At 45.3% G+C, this 27818-nt stretch overlaps 1 protein-coding gene across 1 annotated transcript in view; it reads left to right on the top strand.

The window, feature by feature from the left end:
• The window catches only part of LOC139412688 (glutamate receptor-interacting protein 2-like), a gene marked incomplete at its 5' end in the record, with an annotated part of 110889 nt that extends 83795 nt beyond the window's left edge, over window positions 1-27094 (top strand). The window contains 6 exons of the mRNA XM_071159349.1: window positions 2198-2386; window positions 3530-3686; window positions 16985-17102; window positions 21494-21841; window positions 23340-23486; window positions 26548-27094. Coding sequence (XP_071015450.1) covers window positions 2198-2386; window positions 3530-3686; window positions 16985-17102; window positions 21494-21841; window positions 23340-23486; window positions 26548-26775 — 1187 coding nt within the window. The remainder of the gene's footprint in view (window positions 1-2197; window positions 2387-3529; window positions 3687-16984; window positions 17103-21493; window positions 21842-23339; window positions 23487-26547) is intronic.
• Window positions 27095-27818: the final 724 nt, after the last annotated feature.

Raw genomic sequence — 27818 nt, 5'->3', positions numbered from 1 at the left:
ATGCACATTCAAATGTCATAGAAAATCAACACTGCAAAGCACTTGCTGTCCTCTGCCTTGCCCTGATTGTATAACGGCTGATGATATCTGGAAATGTGCTTGTACACCTTGGCCTGTCTACTGTTGTTATAGTACAACCTGGCCTGTCTAATGTTGCTATAGTACAGCCTGGCCTGTCTACTGTTGCTATAGTACAGCCTGGCCTGTCTACTGTTGCTATAATACAGCCTGGCCTGTCTACTGTTGCTATAGTACAGCCTGGCCTGTCTACTGTTGTTATAGTACAGCCTGGCCTGTCAACTGTTGTTATAGTCCAGCCTGGCCTGTCTACTGTTGTTATAGTACAGCCTGGCCCGTCTACTGTTGCTATAGTACAGCCTGGCCCATCTATTGTTGCTATAGTACAGCCTGGCCTGTCTACTGTTGCTATAGTACAGCCTGGCCTGTCTACTGTTGCTATAGTACAGCCTGGCCTGTCTACTGTTGCTATAGAACAGCCTGGCCCGTCTACTGTTGCTATAGTACAGCCTGGCCCGTCTACTGTTGCTATAGTACAGCCTGGCCCATCTATTGTTGCTATAGTACAGCCTGGCCTGTCTACTGTTGCTATAGTACAGCCTGGCCAATCTATTGTTGCTATAGTACAGCCTGGCCCGTCTACTGTTGTTATAGTACAGCCTGGCCTGTCTACTGTTGCTATAGTACAGCCTGGCCTGTCTACTGTTGCTATAATACAGCCTGGCCTGTCTACTGTTGCTATAGTACAGCCTGGCCCGTCTACTGTTGCTATAGTACAGCCTGGCCCATCTATTGTTGCTATAGTACAGCCTGGCCTGTCAACTGTTGCTATAGTACAGCCTGGCCTGTCTACTGTTGCTATAATACAGCCTGGCCTGTCTACTGTTGCTATAGTACAGCCTGGCCTGTCAACTGTTGTTATAGTCCAGCCTGGCCCATCTATTGTTGTTATAGTACAGCCTGGCTTGTCTACTGTTGCTATAGGCATTTGATGGGGGGAAATGTGTGCTCCACACCAGACAGGGTAGACTAGATTCTGCAAGTCAACAGGGCCATGAGGATTGTGCTGCTTTACAGGCTCACGAGTCAGAATAGGTATTCTAAGCTCAGTTTTTTCTCTTCCTCTACAAGCCTTTGGCTGTCCATTTAAAAAGTTTTTTCATTGCTCAAACTCAAAATAACCTTTTTTAGTAAGCATATTGAAATCTGTGATAATTGGTAATGCTAATACGCAAAGGACATGTATGTATTCACAGAATGACAAACTGTTATAAAACAGGTAAGGCAAATACATTTACACAATGGTCTAAAATTGTATAAAAAGAGTCAGTGTTAGTCTTAACCACAGGAGATAAGTGGCAACTTAATTGGGGAGAACGGGCTCATGGTAATAACTGGAGCGGAGTCAGTGGAATGGTATCATGTACATTAAACACATGGTCTCCAGGTGTTTGATGCCATTCCTTTTGCTCCATTCCGGACATTATTATGAGCCGTTATGGTCTTAACCAGGACTGGAGGGCAACAAGATGGCTCCACGGCCATAGTGAATGTTAATACTGGGCAGCTCGCGGCTGGGTTTCCCTTTGTAGTCCGTGATAGTTTGCAAGCCCTGCCACATCCAATGAGCATAGTAGGATTCGATCTTAGTCCTGTATTGACACTTTGCCTGTTTGATGGTTCGTCTGAGGTCGTAGTGAGATTTCTTATAAGCATCCAGATTAGTGTCTGGCTCCTAGAAAGCGGCAGCTCTAAACTTTAGCTCAGTGCGGATGTTGCCTGTGGCTTCTGGTTTGGGTGTGTACTGAATGTACAGTCACTGTGGGGTCAATGTCATCGATGCACTTATTAATGAAGCCGGTGACTGATGTGGTAAACTCAATTTTATCGGATGAATCACAGAACATATTCCAGTCTATTGAGCGTGTTACTGGTACTACCTGTTTTAGTTTTTGCTTGAACGCAGGAATCAGGAGAATAGAGTTATGGTCAGATTTGCCAAAGGGAGGGCGAGGGAGAGCCTTTTTTAAAGTTATTCAAGTATAAATTACCAAATTTACCATAGATTACCTGTTAATTACCAAATTGACAGAAGATTCTGGTAAGGTTGGTAAATTAGCGGTATCGACAAGCCCCAAAGACAGTTCTCTGAATAGATCTTTCCCTCTTCCTCCCTCAGTAGCAGACGAGAAGAAGAAGGATGGAGAGATGGAGAATGATTTGAGTGACACCGAGGACATATCAGACATGACAGACTCTCAGAAGACCAACAAGCTGTCAGAGATCTACTCTACCACCATACCCAGTGTGGACTCTGCCATGGAGTCCTGGGACGGATCCGGCATCGACGCGGGCTACGGAAGCCAAGGTAAAGACTAGTGGTAGACATGGTGAAATCTGTGGTAGGGTTATGGTTAGAGCCAGAGTTGAAGCTAGGGTTAGTGGTAGACTTATACATGGTGTTATAACGTAGTCCTGGGATGGCTAAGGAATTTACACTGGCTAAGGCAGCCAAGGTGAGACCAGTGGTAGACCTTTACAGGATGTCTATAGGGAGACCAGTGGTAGACCTATACAGGATGTCTATAGGGAGACCAGTGGTACAGTAGACCTATACAGGATGTCTATAAGGAGACCAGTGGTAGACCTATACAGGATGTCTGTAGTGAGACCAGTGGTACAGTAGACCTATACAGGATGTCTATAGGGAGACCAGTGGTAGACCTATACAGGATGTCTATAGGGAGACCAGTGGTACAGTAGACCTATACAGGATGTCTATAAGGAGACCAGTGGTAGACCTATACAGGATGTCTATAGTGAGACCAGTGGTACAGTAGACCTATACAGGATGTCTATAGGGAGACCAGTGGTAGACCTATACAGGATGTCTATAGGGAGACCAGTGGTACAGTAGACCTATACAGGATGTCTATAGGGAGACCAGTGGTAGACCTATACAGGATGTCTATAGGGAGACCAGTGGTACAGTAGACCTATACAGGATGTCTATAGGGAGACCAGTGGTAGACCTTTACAGGATGTCTATAGGGAGACCAGTGGTAGACCTATACAGGATGTCTATAGGGAGACCAGTGGTAGACCTATACAGGATGTCTATAGGGAGACCAGTGGTACAGTAGACCTATACAGGATGTCTATAAGGAGACCAGTGGTAGACCTATACAGGATGTCTATAGGGAGACCAGTGGTACAGTAGACCTATACAGGATGTCTATAAGGAGACCAGTGGTAGGCCTATACAGGATGTCTATAGGGAGGCCAGTGGTACAGTAGACCTATACAGGATGTCTATAGGGAGACCAGTGGTACAGTAGGCCTATACAGTTTGAAAAATATAAATATTGTTGTTTTATTATACCCTATCCACCTCTTTCTCATGGTCCTTCCATTTGTTGTCTCTTTTGTGTAGAGCATGTTGTCTCTCTCTTTCTTTCTATGTTGTGTCTATCTAATTATCTTATGGCCCATCTCCCTCCCTCCTCTGCAGGAACCTACATCCACCAGGCAGCAGGCATTGCCCTGCACCCCCATGAGTGGAGGAGTGCCAAGCAAAGGAACAGCACCCCACCCCCGGGCCGCCGTAGTAAGAACTACCCTTTCAGTGACGGGGGCTTCAGTGAAGACGACTGGGACAAACCTTCAGGGTAATAAGACTCACTGTGGAGCCCCCCCCCCATGTATGGTGTACATTTTAGGACATCTTCAAGCCTCACATCTCACCCCTCCTTGCATACTATACTCACTATGGACACTGTAAAGTGTGTAGGTGATATGCACATCTCATATAACCATTCAGGGTAAGACTCACTGTGGACTGGAGACCACATGGTAGTAGCAGGTCCAACTAGTGTTGGAAATTTCTGGTACGTTTCCCCCAAATTCCTACGTTTTCCAGATATCTTGGTTGGAAGATTCCTGGAATCAGGAAGCAATAAGTAGAAAATGAACAATCCTCCAACCAGGATCTCTAGAAAACCTGGGAATTCTTGGAAAACAATGGAAGAACCCATGACTGTATCCAGTCTTTCTAGGTTGAAACAATGGTAGGCCCCAAAACAGTATCTGGTCTTTCTAAGTTGAAACAATGGTAGGCCCCAAAACAGTATCTGGTCTTTCTAGGTTGAAACAATGGTAGGCCCCAAAACAGTATCTGGTCTTTCTAGGTTGAAACAATGGTAGGCCCCAAAACAGTATCTGGTCTTTCTAGGTTGAATCAATGGTAGGCCCCAAAACAGTATCTGGTCTTTCTAGGTTGAAACAATGGTAGGCCCCAAAACAGTATCTGGTCTTTCTAGGTTGAAACAATGGTAGGCCCCAAAACAGTATCTGGTCTTTCTAGGTTGAAACAATGGTAGGCCCCAAAACAGTATCTGGTATTTCTAGGTTGAAACAATGGTAGGCCCCAAAACAGTATCTGGTCTTTCTAGGTTGAAACAATGGTAGGCCCCAAAACAGTATCTGGTCTTTCTAGGTTGAAACAATGGTAGGCCCCAAAACAGTATCTGGTCTTTCTAGGTTGAAACAATGGTAGGCCCCAAAACAGTATCTGGTCTTCTAGGTTGAAACAATGGTAGGCCACAAAACAGTATCTGGTCTTTCTAGGTTGAAACAATGGTAGGCCCCAAAACAGTATCTGGTCTTTCTAGGTTGAAACAATGGTAGGCCCCAAAACAGTATCTGGTCTTTCTAGGTTGAAACAATGGTAGGCCCCATAACAGAATCCGGTCTTTCTAGGTTGAAACGATGGTAGGCCCCATAACAGAATCCGGTCTTTCTAGGTTGCTTCAATGGGAAACTCAATGACTTTAACAGTTCTTTACAGGTAGCAACAATGGAAGGCCGATGACAGTATCTCATATTTGCAGGTTGCAGGGTTTTTCTAAATAGTACACAAAGTCCTGTGCAACTGTAACGGACTGGGTGTAGTGGGTGAGAAGTCAGGCGCAGGAAGCAGAGAGTTCAGGGTAGCGCTATATTTTATGCACAAACATAAGCCAACCCCACGAAACACGGGGCGGGGCGCACAACAAAACAAATGCCCCAAACACGGGGACTTAAACTGTCCAGCAAACCCCACGAAATGGGAAACACGTAACCCACAGACGTGCACACAAGTTACACAAAACAATCCCGCACAAAGAGCAGGCAGGTCTACTGGTAAATAAAGCCCGACTAATCAGCCTAAAACACAAACAGGTGAAACCAATAAACAGAAAGGGGAAAAAATAATCAGTGGCAGCTAGTAGGCCGGTGACGATGACCGCCGAGCGCCACCCGAACAGGAAGGGGAGCCACCTTCGGTTGGAGTCGTGACAGCAACCCTCATGACAGCACAGCCCTTAAATTCTGATGAAGGCTGTCGAAACTTTGTTATTTCTGAAATGTAGCTTATTGATTCTGAGCCACGACAGCTTATCTTCTCTATTTGCCTCTACACTCCTAGAAAAAAGGGCTCCAAAGGGGTTCTTTGGCTGTCCCCATTGAATAACCCTTTTTTGGTTCCAGGTAGAACCCTTTTTGGTTCTTCTGTGGAAAGGGTTCTACATGGAACCCAAAGGGGTTCTTTAAAGTGTTATCCTATGGGGGCAGCCAAAGAGGTTTTAGATCACATTTTCACATTCACATTTTTTTCTAATAGTGTAGCTGTGTGGCCTCAGAGCTGCTTGTGATTTTGCCATCACTAAAGATTTGAGTGTCATGAACTGTCCCTGCCACTTAGGGTCATTTAACTGTCCACTATGATGCCTCTGATTCAGTGGTACGTTACATAGAATGACATAATGATCACCGTGCGATGTGGGCTTCAATGAAGATGACTGGGACACACATTCAGGGTAAGACTCACTGTGAGACAGACTCTCACTCAGAGATATCACTGAGACCCACAGAGTCATGTCTTAATACTCCATAACAGTACCAGGCATTTTGCAGGTTGCAAAAATGAACTACTCATAATCATGAACTCAGAAGGCCTTAGACTAGGTGCTTCATGTTGGTCCACAAAGTCCTGTTCAACCTTCATGACATCAAACCCACCTAAGGCTGGACTCACAGATAGAGCTGCAAAAAAAGTCACGTCATTGTTTCTAGACCGCTAAATCATGGAGGGTGTGGTCTGCCTGAGATTGTATTTAGCCTCTAGTTGTGTGCTCAAGGCCTCAGAGCTGCTTGTGACGTCATTATCACTAAGTCACTAGTGGAGCGGGTAATGTATGAGTGTATCAGCCTCCTCTTAGCACCTCCTCTAAGGCTCTGACCCCATGTCTACTCTACCAACCAGGCTGTATCACAACCGGCTGTGATTGGGAGTCCCATAGGGTGGCACACAATTGGCCCCGCATCGTCCGGGTTTTCCCGGTGTAGGCCGTCATTGTAAATAAGAATTTGTTCTTAACTGACTTGCCTAGTTAAATAAATGTTCAATTTAAAAACTTTTTTTTTTAAATTAAAATTAACTGCTCTTCAACTATCACATGATGTAGGGTAGGGATGCAGGGTTCAGAACATGGAGAGACTTACCATAGGTTAATGTTCCCACCTATAGACTATAGAATTACCAGAGCATAGGTTAATGTTCCCACCTATAGACTATAGAATTACCAGAGCATAGGTTAATGTTCCCACCACAGGCAGGCCAGTGGCAAGACTGGCTCAAAGTGATGATGAGAACAAAATAAATGGAATGATATCCAACATATCAACCAACTGGTTTCCATGTGTTTGGTACCATTCCATTCACTCCATTCCAGCCATTATTATGAGCTGTCCTCCCCTCAGCAGCCTCCTGTGGTTCCCACCTATACTCCCCCATCCTGCTTCTCCAGTGCCTGGACCTGTAACTGCCAGTTAGCATTCTCCAACTGCTCTTCAACTGCTCTCCAACTGCTCTCCAACTGCTGTTCAACTGCTGTTCAACTGCTCTCCAACTTCTCTCCAACTGCTCTTCAACTGCTCTCCAACTGCCCTCCAACTGCTGTTCAACTGCTCTCCAACTGCTCTCCAACTGCTCTTCAACTGCTCTCCAACTGCTCTCCAACTGCTGTTCAACTGCTGTTCAACTGCTCTCCAACTTCTCTCCAACTGCTCTTCAACTGCTCTCCAACTGCTGTCCAACTGCTCTCCAACTGCTGTCCAACTGCTGTTCAACTGCTCTCCAACTGCTGCTCAACTGCTCTCCAACTGCTCTCCAACTGCTGTTCAACTGCTCTCCAACTGCTCTCCAACTGCTCTTCAACTGCTCTCCAACTGCTGTCCAACTGCTCTCCAACTGCTGTCCAACTGCCCTCCAACTGCCCTTCAACTGCCCTCCAACTGCTGTTCAACTGCTCTCCAACTGCTCTCCAACTGCTGTTCAACTGTCACACATGATGCCTGTGATTCAGTCAGTGTTATATAACATGTTATTGAATGAAATAACCCTCATGTCTTGATAAACTCCCTGGACAGGACACTAGTCTATCTCCTGTTTCTGTAGCATGAGGCAGCTTGATACATTCACTTGACACAGTGACACTAGCCTACCAAACGAGCTAAATCACTTCTAAGCTCTCCCTCGCCCTCCATTTGGTAAATCCAACCACAAGTCTATCCTCCTGATTCTTGCTTACAAGCAAAAAATTAAAGCAGGAAGCACCAGTGACTCGGTCTATAAAGAAGTGGTCAGATGAAGCAGATGCTAAACTACAGGACTGGAACATGTTCCAGGATTCTTCTGATGGCTTTGAGGAGTACACCACATCAGTCACTGGCTTTACCTTCTTTTTTTTACCACTTTTTCTCCCCAATTTCGTGGTATCCAATTGTTTTTAGTAGCTACTATCTTGTCTCATCACTACAACTCCCGTACGGGCTCGGGAGAGATGAAGGTTGAAAGTCATGCGTCCTCCGATACACAACCCAACCAAGCCGCACTGCTTCTTAACACAGCAGGCATCCAACCCGGAAGCCAGCCGCACCAATATATCGGAGGAAACACCGTGCACCTGGCAACCTTGGTTAGCGCACACTACGCCCGGCCCGCCACAGGAGTCGCTGGTGCGCGATGAGACAAGGATATCTCTACCGGCCAAGCCCTCCCTAACCCGGAAGACGCTAGGCCAATTGTGCGTCGCCCCACGGACCTCCCAGGGTCTCTGGTGGCACAGCTGGCGCTGCAGTACAGCGCCCTTAACCACTGCACCACCCGGGAGGCCCAGTCACTGGCTTTATCAATAAGTGCATTGAGGACTTCATCCCCACAGTGTTTGTACGTACATACCCCAACCAGAAGCCATGGATTACAGGCAACATTCGCACTAATCTAAAGGGTAGAGCTGCCACTTTCAAGGTGTGGGACTCTAACCCGGAAGCTTACAAGAAATCATGCTATGCCCTGCGACGAACCATCAAACAGGCAAAGCGTCAATACAGGGCTAAGATTGAATCATACTACACCAGCTATTATGTGGCAGATCATGCAAACTACTATAGACTACAAAGGAACACAGCCGCAAGCTGCCCAGTGACACAAGCCTTCCAGACGAGCTAAATCACTTCTATGATCGCTTCGAGGCAAGCAACACTGAGGCATGCATGAGAGCATCAGCTGTTCCGGATGACTGTGTGATCACGCTCTCCGTAGCCGACGTGAGTAAGACCTTTAAACAGGTCAACCTACACAAGGCTGCGGGGCCAGACGGATTACCAGGACGTGGGCAGGTGTCTTCACTGACATTTTCAACATGTCCCTGATTGAGTCTGTAATACCAACATGTTTCAAGCAGACCACCATAGTCCCTGTGTCCAAGATCACAAAGGCAACCTGCCTAAATGACTACAGACCCATAGCACTCACGTCTGTAGCCATGAAGTGCTTTGAAAGGTTGGTAATGGCTCACATCAACCCTATTATCCCAGCAACCCTAGACCCACCCAAATTTGCATACTGCCCAAACAGATCCACAGATGATACAATCTCTATTGCACTCCACACTGCCCTTTCCCACCTGGACAAAAGGAGCACTTATGTGAGAATGCTATTCATTGACAACAGCTCAGCGTTCAACACCATAGTATCCTCAAAGCTCATCACTAAGCTAAGGATCCTGGGACTAAACACCTCCCTCCTGCAACTGGATCCTGGACTTCATGACGGGCCGCCCCCAGGTGGTGAGGGTAGGTAGCAACACATCTGCCATGCTGATCCTCAAAACTGGAGCTCCGCAGGAGTGCGTGCTCGGTCCCCTCCTGTACTCCCTGTTCACCCACAACTGCATGGCCAGGTACGACTCCAACACCATCATTAAGTTTGCAGACGACACAACAGTGCTAGGCCTGATCACCGACAACGATGAGACAGCCTATAGGGAGGAGGTCAGAGACCTGGCCAAGTGGTGCCAGGACAACAACATATCCCTCAACGTAATCCAGACTAAGGATAAGATTGTGGACTACAGGAAAAGGAGGACCAGGCATTCTCATCAAAGGGGCTGTAGTGGAGCAGGTTGAGACCGTGTCCACATCAACAACAAACTAGAATGGTCCAAACACACAAAGACAGTCGTGAAGAGGGCACAACAAAGCCTATTCCACCCCAGGAAACTAAATAGATTTGGCATGGGTCCTGAGATCCTCAAAAGGTTCTACAGCTGCAACATCGAGAGCATGGTTGCTTCACTGCCTGTTATGGCAAATGCTCGGCATCTGACCGCAAGGCACTTCAGAGGGTAGTGCGTACGGCCCAGTACATCACTGGGGCTAAGCTGCCTGCCATCCAGGACCTATACACCAGGCGGTGTCCAAGGAAGGCCCTAGAAATGGTCATAGACTGTTCTCTCTACTACCGCTGGGCACTATTGGTTAGAGCCTGTAAGTAAGCATTTCACTGTAAGGTCTACAGTCGTGGCCAAAAGTTTTGAGAATGACACAAATATTAATTTTCACAAAGTCTGCTGCCTCAGTTTGTATGATGGCAATTTGTATATACTCCAGAATGTTATGAAGAGTGATCAGATGAATTGCAATTAATTGAAAAGTCCCTCTTTGCCATGCAAATGAACTGAAACCCTCCCAAAAATGTTCACTGCTTTTCAGCCTGCAACAAAAGGACTAGCTGACATCATGTCAGTGATTCTCTCGTTAACACAGGTTTGAGTGTTGACGAGGACAAGGCTGGAGATCACTCTGTCATGCTGATTGAGTTTGAATAACAGACTGGAAGCTTCAAAAGGAGGGTGGTGCTTGGAATCATTGTTCTTCCTCTGTCAACCATGGTTACCTGCAAGGAAACACTTGCCATCATCATAGCTTTGCACAAAAAGGGCTTCACAGGCAAGGATATTGCTGCCAGTAAGATTGCACCTAAATCAACCATTTATCGGATCATCAAGAACTTCAAGGAGAGCGGTTCAATTGTTGTGAAGAAGGCTTCAGGGCGCCCAAGAAAGTCCAGCAAGCGCCAGCACCATCTCCTAAAGTTGATTCAGCTGCGGGATCGGGGCACCACCAGTACAGAGCTTGCTCAGGAATGGCAGCAGGCAGGTGTGAGTGCATCTGCACACACAGTGAGGCGAAGACTTTTGGAGGATGGCCTTGTGTCAAGAAGGGCAGAAAAGAAGCCACTTCTCTACAGGAAAAACATCAGGGACAGACTGATATTCTGCAAAGGGTACAGGGATTGGACTGCTGAGGACTGGGGTAAAGTAATTTTCTCTGATGAATCCCCTTTCCGATTGTTTGGGGCATCCGGAAAAAATATTGTCCGGAGAAGACAAGGTGAGCGCAACCATCAGTCCTGTGTAATGCCAACAGTAAAGCATCCTGAGACCATTCATGTCTCAGGGGTAGCTTCTCAGCCAATGGAGTGGGCTCACTCACAATTTTGCCTAAGAACACAGCCATGAATAAAGAATGGTACTAACACATCCTCCGAGAGCAACTTCTTCCAACCATCCAGGAACAGTTTGGTGACGAACAATGCCTTTTCCAGCATGATGGAGCACCTTGCCATAAGGCTAAAGTGATAACTAAGTGGCTCAGGGAACAAAACATCAATATTTTGGATCCATGGCCAGGAAACTCCCCAGACCTTAATCCCATTGAGAACTTGTGGTCAACCCTCAAGAAGCAGACAAACAAAAACCCACAAATTATGACAAACTCCAAGCATTGATTATGCAAGAATGGGCTGCCATCCGTCAGGATGTGGTCCAGAAGTTAATTGACAGCATGCCAGGGCGGATTGCAGAGGTCTTGGAAAAGAAGGGTCAACACTGCAAATATTGAGTCTTTACATCAACATCATGTAATTGTCAATAAAAGCCTTTGACACTTTTGAAATGCTTGTAATTATACTTCAGTATTCCATGACAAATATATCTAAAGACACTGAAGCAGCAAACTTTGTGGAAATTAATATTTGTGTCATTCTCAAAACTTTTGGCCACGACTGTACACCTGTTGTATTTGGCGCATGTGACAAATCAACTTTGATTTGATTTGACAGGACACGAGTTTATCTCCTGTTTCTGTAGTGTGAGGCAGTTTGATACACTCCCTGGACAGGACACTAGTCTATCTCCTGTTTCTATAGCGTGAGGCAGTTTGATACACTCCCTGGACAGGACACTAGTCTATCTCCTGTTTCTATAGTGTGAGGCAGTTTGATACACTCCCTGGACAGGACACTAGTCTATCTCCTGTTTCTATAGTGTGAGGCAGTTTGAAACACTCCCTGGACAGGACACTAGTCTATCTCCTGTTTCTATAGCGTGAGGCAGCTTGATACATTCCCTTGAGAGGACACTCGTCTATCGCAGGCCCATTCCCCCAATCTATCCTGTTTTAATGCTGAGTGCCAAGCAAAGTCTTTGGTCTGACATGGCCAGGGGGTCGAACTCCCAATCTCAGGGCGGATACTCTAATCACAAGGCCACTGAGTTGGTCCTGCTTCAACTGTATACTATAATAATAATAACAGGCTTTGTAAAATGCTGTGATGTATTATACTATTCTTGTAGAACCAGGAAGAGAACGAGGAGGAGCTGTTGAACTAATGGCTCCATTATCCAACACGTTTCAGTCCTGCTGTCTTAAATCAAATTTACACTACAGCCACAGCTTGGCTTCTGGTATTAACCAGCATCAACCCACTTAGCAGCTAACATATAGAAGATTTATATCAGCTATTAGAATACATCGATGTCATTAAAACATACAAAAATTGTAAAGATTGAAAGCCTGTCTTTTTTATTTGTTCACGTACCTCTTAGTCTCTGTGTCAACTCTCTGTCTCTGTCTCTGTGTCAACTCTCTGTCTCTGTTCGTACTCTCTGTCTCTGTGTCAACTCTCTGTCTCTGTCTGTCTCTGTTCGTACTCTCTGTCTCTGTCTCAACTCTCTGTCTCTGTCTCAACTCTCTGTCTCTGTCTGTCTCTGTGTCAACTCTCTGTCTCTGTCTCTGTGTCAACTCTCTGTCTCTGTTCGTACTCTCTGTCTCTGTGTCAACTCTCTGTCTCTGTCTGTCTCTGTTCGTACTCTCTGTCTCTGTCTCAACTCTCTGTCTCTGTCTGTCTCTGTGTCAACTCTCTGTCTCTGTCTCTGTTTGTACTCTCTGTCTCTGTCTCAACTCTCTGTCTCTGTCTCTGTGTCAACTCTCTGTCTCTGTCTGTCTCTGTTCGTACTCTCTGTCTCTGTCTGTCTCTGTTCGTACTCTCTGTCTCTGTCTGTCTCTGTTCGTACTCTCTGTCTCTGTCTGTCTCTGTTCGTACTCTCTGTCTCTGTCTGTCTCTGTCTCTGTGTCAACTCTCTGTCTCTGTCTGTCTCTGTGTCAACTCTCTGTCTCTGTCTGTCTCTGTGTCTCTGTGTCAACTCTCTGTCTCTGTCTGTCTCTGTTCGTACTCTCTGTCTCTGTCTGTCTCTGTTCGTACTCTCTGTCGCTGTGTCAACTCTCTGTCTCTGTTCGTACTCTCTGTCTCTGTGTCAACTCTCTGTCTCTGTCTCTGTTTGTACTCTCTGTCTCTGTCTCTGTTTGTACTCTCTGTCTCTGTCTCAACTCTCTGTCTCTGTCTGTCTCTGTTCGTACTCTCTGTCTCTGTCTCAACTCTCTGTCTCTGTCTCTGTTTGTACTCTCTGTCTCTGTCTGTCTCTGTTCGTACTCTCTGTCTCTGTGTCAACTCTCTGTCTCTGTCTCTGTTTGTACTCTCTGTCTCTGTCTGTCTCTGTTCGTACTCTCTGTCTCTGTGTCAACTCTCTGTCTCTGTCTGTCTCTGTTCGTACTCTCTGTCTCTGTGTAAACTCTCTGTCTCTGTCTCTGTTTGTACTCTCTGTCTCTGTCTGTCTCTGTTCGTACTCTCTGTCTCTGTGTCAACTCTCTGTCTCTGTCTCTGTTTGTACTCTCTGTCTCTGTCTGTCTCTGTTCGTACTCTCTGTCTCTGTGTCAACTCTCTGTCTCTGTCTCTGTTTGTACTCTCTGTCTCTGTCTGTCTCTGTTCGTACTCTCTGTCTCTGTGTCAACTCTCTGTCTCTGTCTGTCTCTGTTCGTACTCTCTGTCTCTGTGTCAACTCTCTGTCTCTGTCTCTGTTTGTACTCTCTGTCTCTGTGTCAACTCTCTGTCTGTCTGTCTCTGTTCGTACTCTCTGTCTCTGTGTCAACTCTCTGTCTCTGTTTGTACTCTCTGTCTCTGTCTGTCTCTGTTCGTACTCTCTGTCTCTGTCTGTCTCTGTTCGTACTCTCTGTCTCTGTCTGTCTCTGTTCGTACTCTCTGTCTCTGTGTCAACTCTCTGTCTCTGTCTGTCTCTGTTCGTACTCTCTGTCTCTGTCTGTCTCTGTTCGTACTCTCTGTCTCTGTCTGTCTCTGTTCGTACTCTCTGTCTCTGTGTCAACTCTCTGTCTCTGTTTGTCTCTGTTCGTACTCTCTGTCTCTGTGTCAACTCTCTGTCTCTGTTTGTCTCTGTTCGTACTCTCTGTCTCTGTGTCAACTCTCTGTCTCTGTCTGTCTCTGTTCGTACTCTCTGTCTCTGTCTGTCTCTGTTCGTACTCTCTGTCTCTGTTCGTACTCTCTGTCTCTGTGTCAACTCTCTGTCTCTGTCTGTCTCTGTTCGTACTCTCTGTCTCTGTGTCAACTCTCTGTCTCTGTCTCTGTTTGTACTCTCTGTCTCTGTGTCAACTCTCTGTCTCTGTTTGTACTCTTAGTCTCTGTGTCAACTCTCTGTCTCTGTCTGTCTCTGTTCGTACTCTCTGTCTCTGTGTCAACTCTCTGTCTCTGTCTGTCTCTGTTCGTACTCTCTGTCTCTGTGTCAACTCTCTGTCTCTGTCTGTCTCTGTTCGTACTCTCTGTCTCTGTCTGTCTCTGTTCGTACTCTCTGTCTCTGTCTGTCTCTGTTCGTACTCTCTGTCTCTGTGTCAACTCTCTGTCTCTGTCTCTGTTTGTACTCTCTGTCTCTGTCTGTCTCTGTTCGTACTCTCTGTCTCTGTGTCAACTCTCTGTCTCTGTCTGTCTCTGTTCGTACTCTCTGTCTCTGTGTCAACTCTCTGTCTCTGTCTGTCTCTGTTCGTACTCTCTGTCTCTGTGTCAACTCTCTGTCTCTGTCTCTGTTTGTACTCTCTGTCTCTGTGTCAACTCTCTGTCTCTGTCTCAACTCTCTGTCTCTGTCTCTGTTTGTACTCTCTGTCTCTGTCTGTCTCTGTTCGTACTCTCTGTCTCTGTGTCAACTCTCTGTCTCTGTCTGTCTCTGTTCGTACTCTCTGTCTCTGTGTCAACTCTCTGTCTCTGTCTCTGTTTGTACTCTCTGTCTCTGTCTGTCTCTGTTCGTACTCTCTGTCTCTGTGTCAACTCTCTGTCTCTGTCTCAACTCTGTCTCTGTGTCAACTCTCTGTCTCTGTCACTGTTTGTACTCTCTGTCTCTGTCTCAACTCTCTGTCTCTGTTTGTACTCTCTGTCTCTGTGTCAACTCTCTGTCTCTGTTTGTACTCTCTGTCTCTGTTTGTACTCTCTGTCTCTGTCTGTGTCTGTTCGTACTCTCCATTTCTGTGTCAACTCTCTGTCTCTGTTTGTCTCTGTCTCAACTCTCTGTCTCTGTTTGTACTCTCTGTCTCTGTCTCAACTCTCTGTCTCTGTTTGTACTCTCTGTCTCTGTCTCAACTCTCTGTCTCTGTTTGTACTCTGTCTCTGTCTCAACTCTCTGTCTCTGTTTGTACTCTCTGTCTCTGTGTCAACTCTCTGTCTCTGTTTGTACTCTCTGTCTCTGTCTGTGTCTGTTCGTACTCTCTGTCTCTGTGTCAACTCTGTCTCTGTCTGTCTCTGTTCGTACTCTCTATCTCTGTCTCAACTCTCTGTCTTTGTCTCTCTCTTTCTCTCACACACTCTCTCTCTCTCTCTCTCTCTCTCTCTCTCTTTCTCTCGGTGTCCCAGTCCCTGTCTCTCTCGCTTTGTTTTTGTCTCTCTCTCTGTCCCCCCCCACTCTCTCTCTCTCTATTTCTCTCTCATCTCAAGTGTTGTGTCACAACTGTGAATTGGTGCATTCTCTTCCGCCTGTTTATCTCACAGTAGGGCTTCATGTACCTCCTCTTCAATATTTTCTTTGCTCAAACAACCCTTAAGCATCGTTCTTTGGTTTCATCATTTGGTCGTTTCTTTTCCCCCTGACCAGCACATTTACATTGACATTTTAGTCATTTAGCAGACTTGTTGCTGTAACATCAGCTGTTGTTGTTGAAGGCCTGTTGATGAGCTGTGGGAGTTTTGATAGCTGTGTGATGGTCTTTCAGGCTGCTCAGTTGTAGTGGTTCCTGTGTTGTCAAAGATACACCAGCCAACCTGACAACAACTTCATAATAAAAAAATAAAAATTTATTTAATTAGGCAAGTCAGTTAAGAACAAATTCTTATTTACAATGACGGCCAACCCCGGCCAATCCTGGGCCAATTTTGCACCACCCTACGGGACTCCCAGTCACGGCTGGATGTGATACAACCTGGAATCGAACCAGGGACTATAGTTACACCTCTTGCACTGAGATGAGTGGTACAGTGTTAGACCATGAGGACATGTTCATGTACCGACACGTGTTACATGTAACACGTGTTGTACTTCATGTGTGGTCACAGATACACCAGCCAGCTTCACTGCGGTGCCATCAAATAAAATACAGTTGTATTTGTCACATGCTTTGTAAACAACAGGTGTAGACTTGCAGTGAAATTATGACTTATGGGCCCTTTCCGGCAATGCAGCGAGAAAAAAAAGAGAAACGGGCCTCCTGGGGGGTGCAGGCACTGCATCGCAGCGGTCTGAGGCGCCACTACAGCCTCGGGTTTGATCCCAGACTGTTGTCATTACACAAAGCTGTATATTATCCATGTCCATATTCAGACATGACCCTGAGAAATCTAGGATATTACAGTTCTTCAGGTCCCGTTGATAGGATAGTCTCAAACGGAGCTCATCCAGTTTATTCTCCAGTGATTTTATGTTCACCAATAGATTGGACAGTAGAGGCGATTTATTTAATCGCCGACGTAGTCTTGTCAGGGAGCCCACTCGTTTGCCTCTCTTGCGCTGTTGCTTTTGAGTCCTTGGGATTAGGGCTTGGTCCAGAATGAGCGGTACATCCACAGCTGCCGACTCTATGAAGTAGAAATCTTCATCCAAATCGAGGTTAGTCATCGCTGTTCTGATGTCCAGAAGCTGTGGCTTAAATATTATGTACATTTAAAAAAAAATCAGCATAAAAAAACCCCACAAAATATCAGAATTGGTCAGGAGCCTGTAAAATGGCAGCTACCCACCTCAGCGCCATCTTCAACCATGAGGACCGCTTCATCTAACATGTCACAAGTGTTCTGTTTCCTTCCTGTCTTGACTGAGATACACCAGCCGGTTCCACAGTGATGACATCATGAATGTGCGTACTGCTTCATCTAACATGTAACATTTAACACGTGCACCTTCCTGTGTTGTCACAGATACACCAGCCAGCCTCATAGTGACGGCATCATGCTAGACCACGAGGACAGTTTCTGGTGTCAGGCCCTGGAAGACTTGGAGACCTGTGGACAGTCTGAGCTGCTCAGAGAGATAGAGGTATAGCTACAGTAACTGACATGGGTCAATTAAGACAATCAACTGTCTCCGAACCTTTAAAAACGGAGGAATCTGCCACACACCTGACAAGAAAGATAAGAGACTGAACAAAAGTGAAGAAAATGTCCTGCATACTTAGATCCATGTAAATTCCAAACGGGGAAAAGTTTCTCTGTGATACCAATAAGACCAAAGAGCAGAATTTGACAGTACAGGAAGTGGCAGGAATACAGTGGCACACATACTGAACATCCAGGTGTGTATTTGTTATTCCACTCCTGCTGCTGGTGTCCTGTTGTGTTGGGTCTAGCATGGTCACAGTAACATAGAGACATTCTTGGAAAGACTGCATACTAACAAACAATGTATGCTAGTTCTGTCCTTGAACTGTTCTTGTCTATTGATGTTCTGTATTATGTCATGGCTCATGTTCTGTGTGGACCCCAGGAAGGGTAGCTGCTGCTTTCGCAACAGCTAATGGGGATCCTAATTAAATGCCAAAATACCACAGGAACTATTTAAGCATTAAGGCCCAAAGGGTTTGGTATATGGACAATATTCCACGGCTAAAGGCTTTTCTTATGCGCAACGCGTAGTGCCTGGATACAGCCCTTAGCCGTGGTATATTGGCCATATACCACACACTCCCAAGGTGCCTTATTGCTATTATAAACTGGTTACCGATGTAATTAAAGCAGTAAAAATAAATGCTTTGTCGTAGCCGTGGTATACGATCTGATATACCACGTCTGTCAGCCAATCAGCATTCAGGGCTCGACCACCCAGTTTATAATAAAAAAATATAGCCTGGATCTGTTTCTGTACAGTATATTAGGATGTCAATAAAAAGACAGGTGGACATCGACAATTTTTAGTTTCTGTTCGCATTTTCAGACTCCAGCTGGAATCTGCTTTGATCGTTAAAGTTGTTATTCCGCCATGTTAGTCTACAGTTCCCAGTATAATGTTATTCCAGCATGTTAGTCTACAGTTCCCAGTATAATGTTATTCCAGCATGTTAGTCTACAGTTCCCAGTATAATGTTATTCCAGCATGTTAGTCTACAGTTCCCAGTATAATGTTATTCCAGCATGTTAGTCTACAGTTCCCAGTATAATGTTATTCCAGCATGTTAGTCTACAGTTCCCAGTATAATGTTATTCCAGCATGTTAGTCTACAGTTCCCAGTATAATGTTATTCCAGCATGTTAGTCTACAGTTCCCAGTATAATGTTATTCCAGCATGTTAGTCTACAGTTCCCAGTATAATGTTATTCCAGCATGTTAGTCTACAGTTCCCAGTATAATGTTATTCCAGCATGTTAGTCTACAGTTCCCAGTATAATGTTATTCCAGCATGTTAGTCTACAGTTCCCAGTATAATGTTATTCCAGCATGTTAGTCTACAGTTCCCAGTGTAATGTTATTCCAGCATGTTAGTCTACAGTTCCCAGTGTAATGTTATTCCAGCATGTTAGTCTACAGTTCCCAGTATAATGTTATTCCAGCATGTTAGTCTACAGTTCCCAGTATAATGTTATTCCAGCATGTTAGTCTACAGTTTCCAGTATAATGTTATTCCAGCATGTTAGTCTACAGTTCCCAGTATAATGTTATTCCAGCAAGTTAGTCTACAGTTCCCAGTATAATGTTATTCCAGCATGTTAGTCTACAGTTCCCAGTATAATGTTATTCCAGCATGTTAGTCTACAGTTCCCAGTGTAATGTTATTCCAGCATGTTAGGCTACAGTTCCCAGTGTAATGTTATTCCAGCATGTTAGTCTACAGTTCCCAGTATAATGTTATTCCAGCATGTTAGTCTACAGTTCCCAGTATAATGTTATTCCAGCATGTTAGTCTAAAGTTCCTAGTATAATGTTATTCCAGCATGTTAGTCTACAGTTCCCAGTGTAATGTTATTCCAGCATGTTAGTCTACAGTTCCCAGTGTAATGTTATTCCAGCATGTTAGTCTACAGTTCCCAGTGTAATGTTATTCCAGCATGTTAGTCTACAGTTCCCAGTATAATGTTATTCCAGCATGTTAGTCTACAGTTCCCAGTATAATGTTATTCCAGCATGTTAGTCTACAGTTCCCAGTGTAATGTTATTCCAGCATGTTAGTCTACAGTTCCCAGTGTAATGTTATTCCAGCATGTTAGTCTACAGTTCCCAGTATAATGTTATTCCAGCATGTTAGTCTACAGTTCCCAGTATAATGTTATTCCAGCATGTTAGTCTAAAGTTCCCAGTATAATGTTATTCCAGCATGTTAGTCTACAGTTCCCAGTATAATGTTATTCTGGCATGTTAGTCTACAGTTCCCAGTATAATGTCATTCTGGCATGTTAGTCTACAGTTCCCAGTATAATGTTATTCCAGCATGTTAGTCTACAGTTCCCAGTATTATGTTATTCTGGCATGTTAGTCTACAGTTCCCAGTATAATGTTATTCCAGCATGTTAGTCTACAGTTCCCAGTATAATGTTATTCTGGCATGTTAGTCTACAGTTCCCAGTATAATGTTATTCTGGCATGTTAGTCTACAGTTCCCAGTATAATGTTATTCCGGCATGTTAGTCTACAGTTCCCAGTATAATGTTATTCCAGCATGTTAGTCTACAGTTCCTAGTATAATTTTATTCCAGCATGTTAGTCTACAGTTCCCAGTATAATGTTATTCCCTAAATTGGCAATAAGGTGTGATTTGTGAAGCATCCTGAGGAACTTTGTGGAGTCCATTATAAATGTACTGAAACCCCTCCAGTACCTTGCCAGGTACTGGAGTCTCTGTCTGGAGTGGGTTCTATTTTTATGTCAGTGGAAAACAGAATTTACATGACTTTATTATGTGTTATAAGACATAGGAGTGGTCAAATGTATTGCTATTTAAGGGGTCCGGGTGTCTTGGCTTTTCTACTCTTCTCTGCTCTACTCTACTCTCTACTCTACTATGCTCTACTCTGTACTCTACTCTTCTCTGTACTCTACTCTACTCTGTATTCTACCCTACAATGCTCTTCTCTACTCTGTGCTCTGCTATGCTCTACCCTGTACTCTACTCTGCTATGCTCTACCCTATGTTATATTCTACTCTACGCTGTACTCTACTCTACTCTACTCTACTCTGCTCTACTCTACTCTGCTATGCTCTACTATAATCTACTCTACTCTGTACTCTACTCTACTATGCTCTACTCTACTCTGTACTCTACTATGCTCTACTCTACTCGGCACTGTGTTCCACTATACTATACTATGCTACTCTACTCTGTACTCTACTCTACTCTGTACTCTACTCCACTCTGTACTGTACTGTACTCTACTCTACTCTACTCTACTATGCTCTACTATACTCTACTATGCTCTACTCTGTACTCTTCTCTACTCTGTACTCTACTCTACTTTGCTCTGTACTCTACTCTGTACTCTACTCTACTCTACTCTGCTATGCTTTACTCTACTCTGTACTCTTCTCTGTACCCTACTCTACTATGTACTCTACTCTGCCCTACTATGTACTCTACTCTACTCTATACCCTACTCTACTCTGTACTCTACTCTACTCTATACCATACTCTACTCTGTACTCTACTCTACTCTACTCTATACCCTACTCTACTATGTACTCTATTCTACTCTATACCCTACTCTACCATGTACTCTACTCTACTCTACTCTATACCCTTCTCTACTATGTACTCTACTCTGCTCTACTATGTACTCTACTCTACTCTATACCCTACTCTACTCTGTACTCTACTCTACTCTATACCCTACTCTACTCTGTACTCTACTATGTACTCTACTCCACTCTACTCTATACCCTACTCTACTCTGTACTCTACTCTACTCTACTCTATACCCTACTCTACTCTGTACTCTACTATGTACTCTACTCTGCTCTACTATGTACTCTACTCTACTCTATACCCTACTCTACTCTGTACTCTACTCTACTCTATACCCTACTCTACTCTGTACTCTACTCTACTCTATACCCTACTCTACTCTGTACTCTACTCTACTCTATACCCTACTCTACTCTGTACTCTACTATGTACTCTACTCTGCTCTACTATGTACTCGACTCTACTCTATACCCTACTCTACTCTGTACTCTACTCGACTCTATACCCTACTCTACTCTGTACTCTACTCTACTCTATACCCTACTCTACTCTGTACTCTACTATGTACTCTACTCTATACCCTACTCTACTCTGTACTCTACTCTACTCTACTCTATACCCTACTCTACTCTGTACTCTACTCTACTCTATACTCTACTCTACTCTGTACTCTACTATGTACTCTACTCTGCTCTACTATGTACTCTACTCTGCTCTACTCTGTACTCTACTCTACTCTACTCTACTTTCTCTCTATAGGCATCCATCATGACGGGCAGTGCCATCAGTATTGGGGTGGATGGTAACAAGTCCCATGCCATCTCCCACCCTGGGGACCCCGTCAGCCAGCCCCGCGTCAGCCCTCTACGGAGGAGCTCCCTCCTGCACCACGATGCCAAGACCCACCTGCACCAGGAGGTCCACCTCCACCAGGAGGCCCATTTGCCCCCGGAGGCCCAGCTCCTGCACCACGAGGCCAGGACCCAGCTGCATCATGAGGCCAAGGCCAAGAACACACTCCGGGTATCTGAGAAGACCTGGGAGTCCCGCAGAATCAAGGAGGAGATGCAGGAGATCCTGTCCCCGAACCCTCTTGAGCTACACAAGGTGACTAATGTACCCACCATGCAGGGCTCTCCAAGCCTGTTTTTGGAGAGCTGCCTTCCCGTAGGATTTTACTCCAACCCTAATCAAGCGCACTTGATTCTTATAATTAGCCGGTTGATGATCTGAATCGACTGGCATTGGAGTGTAAACCTACAGGAGGGTAGCTCTCCAGGAACAGGGTTGGAGTTAAAACCTACAGAAGGGTAGCTCTCCAGAAACAGGGGTGGAGTTAAAACCTACAGGAGGGTAGCTCTCCAGGAACAGGGTTGAAGTTAAAGCCTACAGGAGGGTAGCTCTCCAGGAACAGGGTTAAAGAGCCCTGCACCACGGGAACCTGACTGATTTGACTTGACTCCACCATATGCTGTTGTTCCTTCCTGTTGGGGTCTAGACAGTGTACAGTAACAGAACACAGTAACAGAACACAGTAACAGAACACAGTAACAGAACACAGTAATCAATAATATATCAATACATACATTATTGACTAACAACACTCTAATGTATTGATTGGCTTGTGCATCCTGCTCTTCACTGTCAGACCAACCTGTCTGCTGTAGTTCGTTTTCTCAATAGCATTGGTCTTGCCAATAGCGGCTCTTTCTGAGGAAGGTTTTACTTGCGAAGATCGTGATGCTGAATACACAGTACTGCAAGTCACAGAATAAGAGTGTGCCTGCTAAATGCAGGCTTCACTGCGCTCAGAGGTAAAGGTAACACCATAGCCACCACCCTTCTCTGTCATTGGCTTTAGTTAGCATTTTAAGTGTATGTTCAACCATCCCAAGGCCCCATTATGTCACAAAGCTGTGCAGCCATGTGTGAAGATGCAGGATATATGAGCAGTACTAACAGTGTTAAAGGAGTTATGTGTCCAGCTGTATCCAGCTATGTCCAGTTATATCCAGCCATATCCAGCTATGTCCAGTTATGTCCAGCTATGTCCAGCTATGTCCAGTTATATCCAGCCATATCCAGCCATGTCCAGCTATGTCCAGCTATGTCCAGTTATGTCCAGTTATGTCCAGCTATGTCCAGCTATGTCCAGCTATGTTCAGTTATGTCCAGCTATGTCCAGCTATGTCCAGTTATGTCCAGCTATGTCCAGCTGTCCAGTTATGTCCAGCTATGTCCAGCTATATCCAGTTATGTCCAGCTATGTCCAGCTATGTCCAGCTATGTCCAGCTATGTCCAGTTATGTCCAGTTATGTTCAGCTATGTCCAGTTATGTCCAGCTATGTCCAGCTATGTCCAGCTATGTCCAGTTATGTCCAGTTATGTCCAGTTATGTCCAGCTATATCCAGTTATGTCCAGTTATGTCCAGTTATGTCCAGTTATGTCCAGCTATGTCCAGTTATGTCCAGTTATATCCAGCTATGTCCAGTTATGTCCAACTATGTCCAGCTATATCCAGCTGTGTGTGTGTTGAAGCTACTGTATGTGTTTGCAGCACAAAACTAACGGGTTGTATTACCTTATCGGGTTGTAATTCCCAGGTGACGGTGATGAAGGATCCAGAGAGCGATGACTTCGGCTTCAGCGTCTCCGACGGGTTCCTGGAGAAAGGTGTTTATGTCAACATGATCCGTCCCGAGGGCCCGGCTGACCGTGCAGGCTTGAAACCATATGACAGGATCCTACAGGTGCCTACTGCGTCTGTAACTAGCCATCAGCCTGTAACTAGCCATCAGCCTGTATCTACCCATCAGCCTGTATCTACCCATCAGCCTGTAACTAGCCATCAGCCTGTAACTACCCATCAGCCTGTATCTACCCATCAGCCTGTACAGTAGACAGACAGACAGACAGACAGACAGACAGACAGACAGACAGACAGACAGACAGACAGACAGACAGACAGACAGACAGACATATAGATAGATAGACAGATAGATAGATAGATAGATAGATAGATAGATAGATAGATAGATAGATAGATAGATAGATAGATAGATAGATAGAGATACACGGACACACACACACAGAATGGCACTAGCAGTGTTAGTATCTAATGATCATGTGTCTGTGTTATTTTACTGGGATTTTCTTCAGCTAGCCTGGCGTGTAACACCCACCCACCCCCTCTCTCTCTCAATTTACCCCTCTACCCCTCTCTCCTCCCCCCCCCCTGACTCCCTATCTACCCCTCTCTCCTTCCCTCCCCCCTGCCTCCCTATCTAACCCTCTCTCCTTCCCTCCCCCTGACTCTCTATCCACCCCTCACTCCTTCCCTCCCCCCTGACTCCCTATCTACCCCTCTCTCCTTTCCTTCCCCCCTGACTCCCTATCCACCCATCTCTCTCTCTCTCTCCCCCTGACTCCCTATCCACCCCTCTCTCCTTCCCTCCCCCTGACTCCCTATCCACCCCTCTCTCCTTCCCTCCCCCCTGCCTCCCTCTCCCCCCTGACTCCCTATCCACCCCCCTCTCCCTCTCTCCCCCTTGACTCCCTATCCACCCCTTTCTCCTTCCCTCCCCCTGACTCCCTATCCACCCCTCTCTCCCTCTCTCCTTCCATCCCCCTGCCTCCCTATCTAACCCTCTCTCCTTCCCTCCCCCTGACTCCCTATCCACCCCTCACTCCTTCCCTCCCCCCTGACTCCCTATCTACCCCTCTTTCCTTCCCTCCCCCCTGACTCCCTATACACCCCTCTCTCTCTCTCTCTCTCCCCCTGACTCCCTATCCACCCCTCTCTCCTTCCCTCCCCCTGACTCCCTATCCACCCCTCTCTCCTTCCCTCCCCCCTGCCTCCCTCTCCCCCTGACTCACTATCCACCCCTCTCTCCCTCTCTCCCCCTGACTCCCTATCCACCCCTCTCCCCCCCCCCCCCCCCCCCTCTCTTCAAGCTGTACACAATCTGGCTCTCAATACAGACCGCTGGCAAGTTAATAAACGATCAGCGTATTAACAGAGAAAACATGGAGGGACAGGTTGGGTTGTGACCACTGGGAGATGGCAATAGCAACCCCACTGGTGGGAAAACAGTACAGTTATTATTATATCTTCCCTTTCATACCCATGAGACAGAAGAAAATAAAATAAAATAGGAAGACATGTTTAGACCAGAAGAAGTACAGTATCTATTTCAACCTTTAATACCCATGAGACAGAAGAAAAATGTAAGGACATTTTTAGACCAGAATAGGACAATGGGAATGGTTCTGATGAAGCCAAAGCCACAGTTGAATAAAGTCCACTTATTGAAGGTAAATAAAGAAACCAAGAACGACTTACTATAAAAACTCACATTCAACGTGTACTGACTCGGCCAAGATAAAAAGTTAAATATGCACAACCAGCACATATGCCAGTTGTTCTTAACTTCCAGATCTCAGTTCCCTAGCTGTCTTCCAAGCCTGAATCTCACTATACGACGGCCAACCCAAGCTGTTCTGTGCTTGCTCTGATATTTTCCTTTCACGTTGTCCTTCCAGCCTGGTTTCCAGCTGCCATGGTGGATCTGTAACCAGGCCAGAGCAGTTACAGCTCGGTTTGGCTCGGTTTGGTTCGGTTTGGCTCGGTTCGGTTTGGTTTGGTTCGGGCCCATATGGTGTGAACCAGAATAAAACAGTGCACACTGATGTGGTTATAAAGCGTAATTAACAGGGCTGTTGCTATGTTGACTATTGACTACGGTGTTTGTGGAGTTTATATTCCTAGAAATCAGTCCTTGGTTACAATGTTTTATGGTTTAGAATCTGATATGTCTGTGCGCGGTCTACAGTAGTAGCAGAAGTGTCCATATTGTGGCTGGAATCGAAACAACTTGTTAATATGGATGGCGTATGTATGTCTATTTGACACCCTCCATTTTGTATCCCTGTCGTAGTGAGGATTGTGCAACACATTAATAAACAACTGCTTCAACATGCACACAGGTCTGAATCCTAACTCACACAAATCATCCTACTGAAATCATTGAATGATTAAGGCAATATTCAGAGTTGTACGTGCAAATCTATATGTCAGAATGCCACGCACATTGTGACACATTCCATACTGTCCAAACTCCAAAGTGACTAATTCTACCGACAGTGTCAAATAATGAATGAATCTGCATGTCTTCCCATTATTTGGGACGTGTGAATGTGTCATTGTAAATGTCAACAGTCAAAAGTCTGCAAAATGACTCTATTTTAGGGGGTTGGTGAACCACATGCGTACCAGGGACTTGACTCCCAAGTTGATCGTCTTGACTCCCAAGTTTCATGATTCAATACTTGCCATACTATCCACCGTTTTTAGAAAATTGTGCTGTGATCAACTATGTACTGAATATGAGTCTAATGAATGACTGAATAAGAGTCTAATGAATGACTGAATAAGAGTCTAATGAATGACTGAATAGGAGTCTAATGAATGACTGAATAAGAGGCTAATGAATGACTGAATAAGAGTCTAATGAATGACTGAATAAGAGTCTAATGAATGACTGAATAAGAATCTAATGAATGACGGAATAAGAGTCTAATGAATGACTGAATAAGAGTCTAATGAATGACTGAATAAGAGTCTAATGAATGACTGAATAAGAGTCTAATGAATGACTGAATAAGAGTCTAATGAATGACTGAATAAGAGTCTAATGAATGACTGAATAAGAGTCTAATGAATGACTGAATAAGAGTCTAATGAATGACTGAATAAGAGTCTAATGAATGACTGAATAAGAGTCTAATGAATGACTTCCCCTGGTGCTGTAGGTGAACCACGTGCGTACCAGAGACTTTGACTGCTGCCTGGCTGTCCCCCTGATCACCGAGGCCGGGGACAAGTTGGAGCTGGTGATCAGCAGGAACCCTCTGGCCCAGCAACTGCACCATGAACCGGACTGTCTGGACCAGGACCAAGGCCTTCTCATCTCTGCACTGCAGTCCAACAGTAGGGAGCACCACCACTATGCCACTACAACCCGAGCCATGGACCTGTGATTTACAGACACGCAGTACAGACACACGGAACCACAGACCAGGAATAAGGACTACTGATTTCTGCACTGCAGTCCAACAGCAGAGACCACCACTACAACCCGAGCCATGGATCCTGTGATTACAGACACAGACTACAGTCACACCAAGCCACAGACCACGACCATGGAACTGTATCTGAATCTACAACCGCAAACAAAACCATGTGTTTACAGACACACCAATGACCTGTGACTTTACAGCCTGCAGACACACCAATGACCTGTGACTTTACAGCCTACAGACACACCAATGACCTGTGACTTTACAGCCTACCGACACACCAATGACCTGTGACTTTACAGCTGCAGACACACCAATGACCTGTGACTTTACAGCCTACAGACACACCAATGACCTGTGACTTTATAGCCTACAGACACACCAATGACCTGTGACTTTACAGCCTGCAGACACACCAATGACCTGTGACTTTACAGCCTACAGACACACCAATGACCTGTGACTTTACCTGTGACTTTACAGCCTGCAGACATACCAATGACCTGTGACTTTACAGCCTACAGACACACCAATGACCTGTGACTTTATAGCCTACAGACACACCAATGACCTATGACTTTACAGCCTACAGACACACCAATGACCTGTGACTTTACAGCCTACAGACACACCAATGACCTGTGACTTTACAGCCTACAGACACACCAATGACCTGTGACTTTACAGCCTACAGACACACCAATGACCTGTGACTTTACAAACAAAAGACACACAGTCAAAGACAAGCGCCATGGACCTATACATACTACAGACACACTTTGGGCCTGTGATTACAGACACACCATGTCTTAGACCTGTAACTACAGACCTATAACTACAGACCTGTAACTACAGACCTGTAAATACAGACCTATAACTACAGACCTGTAACTACAGACATATAACTACAGACCTGTAACTACAGACATATAACTACAGACCTGTAACTACAGACCTATAACTACAGACCTATAACTGCAGACCTGTAACTGCAGACCTGTAAC

This window comes from Oncorhynchus clarkii, chromosome 7, assembly GCF_045791955.1.
Source record: "Oncorhynchus clarkii lewisi isolate Uvic-CL-2024 chromosome 7, UVic_Ocla_1.0, whole genome shotgun sequence".
Classification (NCBI taxonomy): domain Eukaryota; kingdom Metazoa; phylum Chordata; class Actinopteri; order Salmoniformes; family Salmonidae; genus Oncorhynchus; species Oncorhynchus clarkii.
This window is presented reverse-complemented; position numbering and strand designations above follow the sequence as displayed.